This window comes from Coregonus lavaretus (genome assembly GCF_964263955.1).
Source record: "Coregonus lavaretus genome assembly, chromosome: 12".
NCBI classification, from domain to species: Eukaryota; Metazoa; Chordata; class Actinopteri; order Salmoniformes; family Salmonidae; genus Coregonus; species Coregonus lavaretus.
The window spans coordinates 37774659-37785681 of record NC_139999.1 but is presented as its reverse complement, the minus strand read 5'-3'; the positions used below and the strand labels follow the sequence as shown (position 1 = coordinate 37785681).

The following is an 11023-nucleotide window of genomic DNA, read 5'->3' as shown; positions in this document are numbered from 1 at the left end:
TATTGTGTGTAGATTGATTAGAAAAAATGAATTTAATCAATTTTAGAATAAGGCTGTAACATAAGAAAATGTTGAAAAGTCAAGGGGTCTGAATACTTTCTGAATGCACTAACTGTAAGTCACTGGATAAAATGTACAGTATCTGGCCTCAAAGGTCAACATTCCCTTTACTGCTAGATACCACCATGTCCACACACTGGATAGGAGTGTCTGCCAAAATGACCAGATGCCAAGTGTATACTACATAAGTGTATAAGACTGTATATAGACATACGCTGTATTCCTAATGAAAGTAGAGCTAGTGTACAGAATACTCCCTAGGTTATATGTTCACTGGTCTCTGAAGACGTCTAGCCTCTGTCAGCCCTGAATGGGGACTACACCCATCTGTCCATGCACTGACTGAACCCATCCGTGTGGGCAGCATGCCTGGCCTTTTTAATTGTAATACATGTCTCTGTGTGAGCTTTCATATTGCCTCCCCTTCTTTTCTCCTCGTGCCCCCATGTTCCACTCTTGCTGCCAACATTAAAATCCAGGTGACTGGAGTGTGGTCTGAGATCGGATATCGGCTGAACACGGCTTCCAATTTCCCTGAGCTGTGGGCTGTGATTGGCCAAGGATAGACTCTGCCGATCATGGGTGCTGTGCCAATGTTAACACCTTGTGCAACAAAACACATTTATAGCTAGGAAAATTAGATCAAGCGCAAGTTTTGCGCACCTCTCCCCTTGACAGCCCTATTTCAAAAAGCACCACAGTGGTAATAGCAAGTATTGATAACAGCAACATATTTAAAAAATAGATATATACATGTACAGATATGTTCTAGATTAAAGTGTATTTTCGAAATAAACACCTAATTTATTTGTACTATGTTTCATAAGTGGCAGGTAGGCTATACCACAATAGCTGCAGAATGTATTTTCAACTACAACTCAATTATCCATCTTTTGCATTTAAAACACCATTTTGGGAACCTAATGCTAAGGTACCAGAGGTCAATAGAGACTCAACATTGTCAACAGGGAAGGTTGTGAGGTGTGTGTGTACTTTACGCATATATTTTACAAATATATGTACATATTCTTTTTCATATATAGATTTGATATATAGATTTTCCCAATCCTATTTAAATATATTATTTTTCCATATGGGATACTACAGCATAGCTCTGCCATACTCTATGTACAGTAATACAGTATGTGGTTTATACAGACCAATAACAAAGAAACTCAAAGGGGAACAACCAAAATTCATATTGTAAAGCGTTGCTATTTGTGAGTGGAGTGGTTAGTATAAGCTATTTTGAGTATATCATATAAAATGCCTAGACAACACTATGGAAAAGACAGACGCCCACACAGTTATAACGTCATGTGCCCCTGTGTTGCACAGAGCATGAAAGTTCCCTTTCTATCAATCTTATCTAGAAACTAAGCAAGTGGTTTTACTGAAAGGAAGGAACTGCTTCCTGTTATGATGTCATGAAAATCAAACCAATGGTGTACAACTTCGGCTGCAGAACAGCCTCTAGACTAGAGGAAAGAGTTTTAACCACAGGAGGCTGCTGAGGAGAGGACGGCTCATAATAATGGTTGGAATGGAGTAAATGGAATGGTGTTGGTGTTCGTTACCATTCCATTTATGTGTTCATTACCATTCCATTTATTCCAGAGCCCGTCCTCCCCAATTAAGGTACCACAGGTCGCCTGTGGTTTTAACGTCATCTTAAGCAGTGAAACCACTTATTTCTTTGGAGATACCAGATAACGCATAATCTGGTGTTAATATTTACTACACCCATCATCATAAAAGTATGTCTGTGAAATAGTATCATGACATTTTAAGAAAAATGGCAACAAATGTATTTTTAAGTTGTATTTTAATATTAAATGTAATATTACACTTTTTATTCCTCTGAATATATATATATATGTGCCACATTACGAAAACTCACAAATATAAAGTATTTCTGTTTATAAGTATACACACGTGTCACAAACAAACATAGAAAAAGAAGCAGGAAACATTTTTATAAATCTGTATACTGTGTTAGAACGCTGAAGTGCTCTTAGCTGCTCGTGGTTTTGTCACATTTCACTGTGTAATGACTTAAGAAATCACTTGAAGTTCATTTCAAGAACAAAATAAAAACAACATATAATAAAACTGCACACACTCCCCCTGAAGGAGCGTGTGTAAGGCAACACTTGCAGTAGCAGAGGTTTATATATACACACAGTTAAGGATAGAAAGCTATAGGGCCACATGTTTGAGTGGATCCATGTTACAGCTATACTGTGAAACTATACTATGCTATAATCGTTCACATTCATAAAAATAATTGCATTCTATGATTGTTATCCCTGGACTATTCTTACGCTATTCCAAATCATGGGATTCCTAACCTCCGTTTTCAAGTATCTCTTGGTATGCACATTTTCATTTCAGCCAGTCGTACTTCACCAAGTCTGTTTGAATGTTTTAGATTTACAGACTTTATAGCGGTGAGATGGTTAGAATGAAAACCTGAATGCACAGGAGTTCTTCAGTATTTAATGATTGAAACTTTTCATGAAGGCACTTTTCAAACATTGTAATTCTGCTGACATGTTTCTCTTTTTAATGACTCATGGCTATAATCTTAGAGTTTTAAGGAAAATGATTGTTTTGTTTCAGTAATATGATTCTCCTGCCATTAAAACCCACATGAAATGTTGCAGTGTGGTGTGAGTAAAAATTATGGCACCTTTTTAGGTACATTAATGCTTTAGGGTTGATGAGCTGTAAATGTCACAACAATAGCCAGCTGTCACCGCAGGCAGACAGATAGAAAGCTTCACTTTGGTCCAATACCTTCTATAGGTGTAAAGGTGTGGTATCAGGACTACAAATGGCTATTATTTTATAACAGTTTCAGTGAAAATATTCACTTTTGAAATGTAGGGCCTAACAGTTGTCATTAAGAAAGGCTTGTGACCTGGAGACCCCAGTGTTTGACTCTGTATGTCTCTCCACGCGTCAACTTTGAACAGCTACTAAATTAAGTTGTATTGGGATGTGGAGACTCCATAGGATTTTTAAGAACTTGGGTTTAAGTGGGTGTTCAGGTGTGAACATACACCATTTTTTTCCCTCAGAGCTGTACATACACACCAACTGTCTCCCAATATTTTGCAGCGTACAAAGAAACAAACGTACACATTTTGCATAGCGATAAAGCCACTCCACAAAGTCACACTTACAAAAGAGACCTTAAACTTGAAATGTCCACTCGTGTCTTCTTCTCTCTTGTTGGATGAATTGTCCATGAGAATTCCACAGATTGGAAGATAGACACCCAATTCTGCCACCCACAGGTTTTTGTTTTTAAAACTAAAACGTGAGAAAAATACAGGAAGAATCAGACACTTGTCATTAAGTCAGTTTACTGGAAAGGGGCAAGGCCACTTCAGTGGAGGGGGGGGGTGCCTCCTATCCACATTCAACACTCAGAAGTCCCAAATGTAATGGACTCGGACAACGGCCCCCTATTCACCTCCTCTGTTTATCATATTTTTGTCCCCGCACATCATCCTTAATCACTCCTCTTCATCTTTTTATCTGTCCAACGGCCCCCTATTCACCTCCTCAGTTTATCATATTTTTGTCCCCGCACATCATCCTTAATCACTCCTCTTCATCTTTTTATCTGTCCTTTCAGAAAGGTAAGGTATCCATGAAGATTTTGTCTACGATGGGTGGTGGGGGGACCAGGTCCTCCAGCTTCAAGTAGAAGATGCGCTGCAGGCCCTGGGTGCAGAGGGTGCGCAGCTCGGGGAGCTTCCCCAGCAGTCGGGACAGGAAGTTGGGCTGGGGCCGCCCCGCATCGGAGCCACTGCTGGTCACATGGTCCCTCAGACAGGTGATGAGGCGGTTCTGGAACTCCTCCACCCGTTTGGGCTCTTTAAGGCCATGGCGATCTGAGGAGAAACCACAAGGAGAAACATCTTGATGATTAACATGAATGGCCTTGTGAATGGCATTTCACTGCTGTATCCTGTGCACGTGACCAATAAACTCTGATTATTTTGATTTGGCTATAGCCTATTTCACATGCATATGGTATGCTTGTTTCAGTGTAGCAACTACAGTGCCTTCAGAAAGTATTCATACCCCTTGACTTATTCCACATTTTGTTGTGTTACAGCCTGAATTCAAAATTGATTAAATAGATGTTATTTCGCACCCATCTACACACAATACATTTTTACATTTACATTTTAGTCATTTAGCAGACGCTCTTATCCAGAGCATACATGTTTTTGTTTTTCATACTGGCCCCCCGTGGGAATCGAACCCACAACCCTGGCGTTGCAAGCGCCATGCTCTACCAACTGAGCTACACGTACCCCATAATGAAAAAGTGAACACTTTTTTTTTTCTTTTAGAAAATGTATTGAAAATTAAATACAGAAATATCTCATTTACATAAGTATTCACACCCCTGAGTCAATACTTTGTAGAAGCACCTTTGGCAGCGATTACAGCTGTGAGTCTTTCTGGGTAAGTCTCTAAGAGCTTTCCACACCTGGATGTTCTTGTCAAAATTCTTCAAGCTCTGTCAAATTGGTTGCTGATCATTGCTAGACAACCATTTTTAGGTCTTGCCATAGATTTTCAAGTAGATTTAAGTCACAACTGTAACTCGGCCACTCAGGAACACTTACTGTCTTTTTGGTAAGCAACTCCAGTGTAGATTTGTCCTGCTTAAAGGTGAATTCACCTCCCAGTGTCTGGTGGAAAGCAGACTGAACCAAGTTTTCCTTTAGGATTTTTGCCTGTGCTTAGCTCCATTTCATTTCTTTTTTATCCTGAAAAACTCCTTAACGATTACAAGCATACCCATAACATGACACAGCCACCCTATGCTTGAAAATATGGAGAGTGGTACTCAGCAATGTGTTGTTTTGGAATTACCCCAAACATAACACTTTGTATTCAGGACAAAAAGTGAATTGCTTTGCCACATTTTTTAGCAGTATTACTTTAGTGCCTTGTTGCAAATGGGATGCATGTTTTGGAATATTTGTTTATTATGTACAGGCTTCCTTCTTTTCACTGTCAATTAAGTTAGTAATGTGGAGTTACTACAATGTTGTTGATCCATCCTCAGTTTTCTCCTATCACAGCCATTAAACTGTAACTGTTTTAAAGTCACCATTGGCCTCATGGTGAAATCCCTCAGCGGTTTCCTTCCTCTCTGGCAATTGAGTTAGGAAGGACGCCTTGTATCTTTGTAGTGACTGGGTTTATTGACACACCATCCAAAGTGTAATTAATAACTTCACCATGCTCAAAGGGATAATCAATGTGTGTATATATATATATATTATACATTTACCAAATAGGTGCCCTTCTTTGGAGGCATTGGAAAACCTCCATGGTCTTTGTGATTGAATCTGTGTTTGAATTTCGCTGCTCGACTGAGGGGCCTTACAGATAATTGTATATGTGGAGTACAGAGATGAGGTAGTCAAAAATCATGTTAAACAATATTATTGAGTCCATGCAACTTATTATGTGACTTGTTAAGCAAATGTTTACTCCTGAACTTATTCAGACTTGCCATAAAAAAGGGGTTGAATAGTTATTGTCTTAAGACATTTCAGCTTTTAATTTTTCATTAATTTGTAAAAACTTCAAAAAACATAATTCCACTTTGACATTATGGGGTATGTGTGTAGGCCAGTGACAAATCTAAATGTAATCTATTTTAAATTCAGGCTGTAACACAACAAAATGTGGAAAAGGTCAAGGGGTGTGAATACTTTCTGAAGGCACTGTACACTTATGAGTTATTCCTTTCAGCTCCTAGTGGAGCAAATAAGTGGCTCACTAAAACATACTGTATAGTGAAATTGTGTGTGTGTGTGTGTGTTTGTGCATGTGTTTGTATGTGAATGTGTCTCACCTGTGATGATGACGAGTGCTGCGAGGCAGGCGAATGAGGACACGTCCAGGTTCATGCGGTGAAGGCTCTGGGAGAAGTCCATAATGGAGTCGATCCAGTCGCCAAAGCCTCGCACACACTGCATACGGTGAAGTACCACGCCGTTGCAGAAGATCAGCTTGTCTTTCTCAGGACTCGACCTAGACACAGAACAGTCTTAACATATATTGCAGAAACATTGGGCACACATTTGTGTTGTTTACGGAATTATAGAGTAAATGTGTGCACCCCAAATGGCACTATTCCCTATTTACTGCAATACTTTTGACCAGGGCCCATAGGGAATAGGGTGCCATTTGGGATACAGACAATGGTTACAGTGGTAATTATACCTGTATGCTAGCCGGAGGATGAAGAGTTCCACGAAAGCAGATTCCAGGAGCAGCTCTTGGTCTTCCGGGCAGAAGGCGGTGAATCCCGGGATGATCTCGGCCCATTTCCGGATCACATCCATGGTGCCTGTCAGCAGGTCGTAGAACTGCTGGATGTCATTGGCATCCTCTTTCTCTGACAGGCTAGCCACTGTCTCCTGGTACTGTGGGGTGGAGAGGAAAGAAAGGGATGACTCACTGCCTCTGATGTCCCTCTCTTCATAACATGTAGTGTGAAATGGGATCGAGATCACTGCCATCAAAGAAGCTTAATTACATAACAACTATATTATAGCAAGAAGCTTAACTTTTAACAACAGCAACTGGCTAAATTCTGAGAGAGATTCAGACAACCAATAACATGATGTTCCATGAGTCACATGTCTGGAGGTCTTACCTTGGAGTAGTCCAGCTTTCCAATGGCGGGGTTGGAGTCTATGTGAGCCCTGACAAGAGAGGCGATGATGTTGACGGGTGGGGTGGTGGACACTGACTCCGGCACAGTCTTGGCTTTAGAGGGCAGACGACCCCTGCGACCTTTCAGGCTGTCTGTGCGGACGACTGTAAGTGAGAGAAAGAGAGTGAGAAAGAGAAAATGACTCTCACTGACTGTACGTGTCTGAGATTCTCATGTGACTGTCACTACAAGCCTCCGTTTCACTAAATAACTGCTATAACCATTTCAGTTTATCGTTTTCTACGACTGGGCAGAGTAAAGCTTCAGTTTCGCATGGCTTTCATTCTTAGCTTGGGTTTCACATGACTGTCAGTGCGAGCTTGGTTTTCACTTCACATATACTAGACACTGAAGGCTTTAAGGGAGTGTGACATGGCATTACCTTCTTTCACCATTCCCACCACCAGGCACTTCTGGAAACGGCAGAATTGGCAGCGGTTCCTCCGCCGCTTGTCTACTGGACAGTCTTTGTTAGCTAGACACACATATTTAGCATTCTTCTGTACAGTTCGCTGCAAGAAGAGAAAAAAAAAACAAAGAACAGTGTGATTATTTTCCTGCACATTTCTCAAAGTTCCCCTTTCTCTTGTATAATCAGTTTCTTACTAGTGAGCACTTCTACTGAAACTGGAGCCAAGTTATGCATGAATATTACAGATGTTATTATATGTAACTGAATCATAAAAACTTCCTATGCAGACAGCCTGTGAAATAATAATAATAATAATAATAGAACTACTGTGAAGCTTCCTACCTTAAAGAAGCCCTTGCAGCCCTCACAGGTGCGGACCCCGTAGTGCTGACAGGAGGCGTTGTCCCCACACACTGCACAGCGACCCTCGTTGGCCCCGGGGCTGCAGGTCTTAGGGGACGACATGGGCCTCTCCATGAGCCCGGGGCTGTCCATGGACCCCTGGTCCAGGGACAAGGGGGCGTAATGGAGCTGGGAGGCATTCCTCTGGGAGGGCTGGAAGAAAGGGTCATCCTCACCCTGCTGGGGGCCCTGGTGCTGCCCCAGGGGGGAGTGCTGATCTACGGTGGGGTTGAAGGTGAAGAAGGAGGGCTGCTGAGCCAGGCCTGACTTATCGGCCACCCAGCACCCAGGGTCTGGGGAGTAGGGGCTGAAGGGTGAGTCCCAGACTGGGCCAGGCTGACTCTGGAAGCCCGGGGTGGGTGGGGAGGCGGCGGCTGATGCGGGGCTGCCGTAGTAATCGGAGCCGCAGGAGGACAGCGTCTCTTCGAGGTAGCTGAGGGCGAAGGAGCCCGGGTAGCAGCTGTATACCTGGATGTCGTCCAGTTTAAAGGCTGAGTGCTGAGCCTGAGGGCTGGAGGCGCCGCCGGCTGAGTGGCCGGAGGGGGCGTTGGAGGCAGAGGTGGAGGTGGTGATCTGGCAGGAGTAGGCGTCAAACTCGCCCACGTAGCCGCTGCCCACCAGGGTGTTGATGCTGGGGAGGGAGGAGGCGGTGAGCTGGTCCTGCTGGGCACCGATGTCCATGGCCAGCTTAGCACTGAGTTCGGGGTTCAGGAACTCAGAGCTGAAGTAGTTGTTGTCGTAGGGCACAGTTCCATACTGAGTTTGAACACAGGGCATCGCTAGAAAAAATAAAATAAAATAGTATTTAAGAAAAATATTCCAAAGCCAAATAGTTGCACTTAGTCGTTGTTCTCTATCAAAACATGAGGCCAACATTAACTTAGGACAATAATTGAAATCCTTGCTGAAATTACGAAATAATTGAAATGGTGACAGTAATGTAGCATGAGTAGACCCTATAGGCCAACCTGCCTTATGCTCCAAGCTCACCATCACCCCAGCCAAACTAGGTGCAATAACCCGTAAACAACTCTACAACCATCATCTGCAAGCCTCAAGTCAACAACACTGAAGAAACTTAACTGGTCTTAGGAATCCCTTTTTAACACCTCTCCAACAGCACATCCAGACATCATCCCATACAGAAACACTTCCATTTCCCCCCCTCTCCTCACGCTGCCACAGCTTTAGCCCTCTTGGTACCCCTTTGCTGATTCCGAGAACATCCAGAAAACTGGTTTTCCAGGTTATGGGGAGATAGTCTTGCTGGAGGATATTGTGTTACTGGCTTTTAATGCTTCGATTATGAACAGGGCAACCCTCCTCCCCAAGGACTGACAGTACTAAGGAGTCCAGGGGATTGGGTTTCAGAGTGGGCTAAATGCCAGCTGAAGAGGGGAAGGTGGCAGGGCAGAGGGCTTTGGGGGGGTGCTAGGGTGTCTTTAGCAGCTGGACGTGTGTATTTCATGTCTACCTCAGAACTGTCAATATCAGATCAATATTGGATCTGGAGGACTTTTCTCCAGGAGGTGTTCTCTCACAGAACTGTAGCTATAATCATCTGATCCAATTAATCTCTTAACTATTGTCTTAATTCAATGTCAGTTAAACCACAATGAAGGCTGTTGGTCAATCAGTCTAAGCTGTGATTATCTCAAGACATCCTTGCATGACTAAACACAATGTAAAATAAACAATTATCCTAAAAACGTTCATTTATGTGCAATCCCTGAAATGGAAGACACTGCTTTTTCCTAGTTATATCATCATCAACAACATGTCTGGGTGTAGGCTATTCTGCCCCAAAGCAGTTTGAATCTCTTAGCATGTGCTTTGGTGAGAGAAACTATACACTTGTTGCACACAAACTAGAGTAAGAAACATCCTTGACCTATGAAAAGGTTGCCAACATCAAAAGGTCACAAGTTAACTTCTGAAATCCGTGTGGAACATGCATGCATAGGATATGTGTGCATCATCTGATAAACTGAGGACAAGAGCGATACAATAGTGAGACATCCGATACTGCCACCGCCTCCTCTTGAACACAGTACAACGACTGGCCATATCGCCACCTGTCTGCCTTTCATAATAGTATCCTAAATTGGTAGCAATGTGATGCATAAGCCTATTTAATATAATAAAATAATACACATAGATTAAGTTTCAAATATCTGACCATGAAGAGCAAATCATACAAAACTAGAAATAGCCTACCACTCACATTCTCAACCATTTCCTTTCAATATTTCAAGCCTCGAAATTATGTAATCATAAAGCCTACACAGCAAACAATACTTGGGCTATTTCAGACCATCAATACACCCCTATTGTCCCCATATAAAAGTCCCTATAACAGCATAGGCTACAGATGGGCTTTTGAAGAGTGCGGCAAAGAGAAATCATTGATAAAGAACTGGGGGAGTGTGCGGCTGGTCGCAACACTGACCAACACATACGCAAGTCACAAGCGTGATAGCGCTCAATGTTGAATGCAGTCAAGTCTACAACGATATCCAAGACATCTAGCATTTGGTCTGACATGTTATTAACTTATTATTTGATTGACAATTTCAGCAGCTGTAGCCTACTCGAATAGGAAAGTAGCATCTATATATTGAATTGGCTGTATGCCATTAGAAAATAGAAAGAGACTACAACTATCAAATGATCAAGAAAACAAATATTCCGCAATTGCAAGTAGGATAAAATGCAACAAATCATTACATTAAGCAAGCGTTTTAGTAGGGTAAAGTTTTCAAATAATAAAAAGGCATCCCTGCCAATCGGATCCATAAAAAAACAGTGAAGAGCACTTGGCATGCATGCAAAATATAAGAAAGACCTTTTACTAACCTGCTCTATAAATCCTCTAAATTCCTTAGCCAACTTGTCATTTATTCCGAGGATGGATAAGCATCAAATGTGTTACAACCTCTGTTTACAGTTCAGAAAGGCAATGAAATCTTCAGACTTGAGGTACAGCGCAATTTATATAGTGACTTTTATTTTGCCGTTACGTCAGTTAGTCCCGGCTCTAGGCGTGGCTTTTCCCATATATGGCAAACGGGGCGGTGACTTTTCCGGGTCAGGAGCCAATGGAATCGTTCTCACACAGTCGTCCTCATCACTCTGACGCACGCTCGGGATTCCATTGACGCAAGCGCCTGCGGAGTTGTCTGATCTAAATTTAGACCTTTTTACATACGTGGTGCTATTACTGCCTGCCATAGGCTAAAATTAAACGTCTGATGATTACATTTTATTGCTAAAAACTAAGTTAAAATTGATAACTGCCAAATGAGTGCCAGAGATAATAATTATAGGTTTGTCATCTCAAGGAAGTCCTTGTAAAGCCTAGATGCTGGGTCGTTTTGTTTAAGTCT

General features: G+C 42.1%; 1 protein-coding gene across 1 annotated transcript; it reads right to left on the bottom strand.

The window, feature by feature from the left end:
• Nucleotides 1-1866: 1866 nt before the first annotated feature.
• LOC311138085 (nuclear receptor subfamily 4 group A member 1-like) lies at nucleotides 1867-10618 on the bottom strand. The gene is made up of 7 exons (XM_084172744.1): nucleotides 10494-10618; nucleotides 7578-8416; nucleotides 7206-7335; nucleotides 6764-6927; nucleotides 6328-6530; nucleotides 5957-6135; nucleotides 1867-3965 (listed from the first exon to the last, which is right to left on the bottom strand). Exons 2-7 carry the CDS (start codon nucleotides 8412-8414, stop codon nucleotides 3703-3705), a joined length of 1776 nt encoding a protein of 591 aa, XP_084028870.1. The 5' UTR covers nucleotides 8415-8416; nucleotides 10494-10618; the 3' UTR covers nucleotides 1867-3702.
• Nucleotides 10619-11023: the final 405 nt, after the last annotated feature.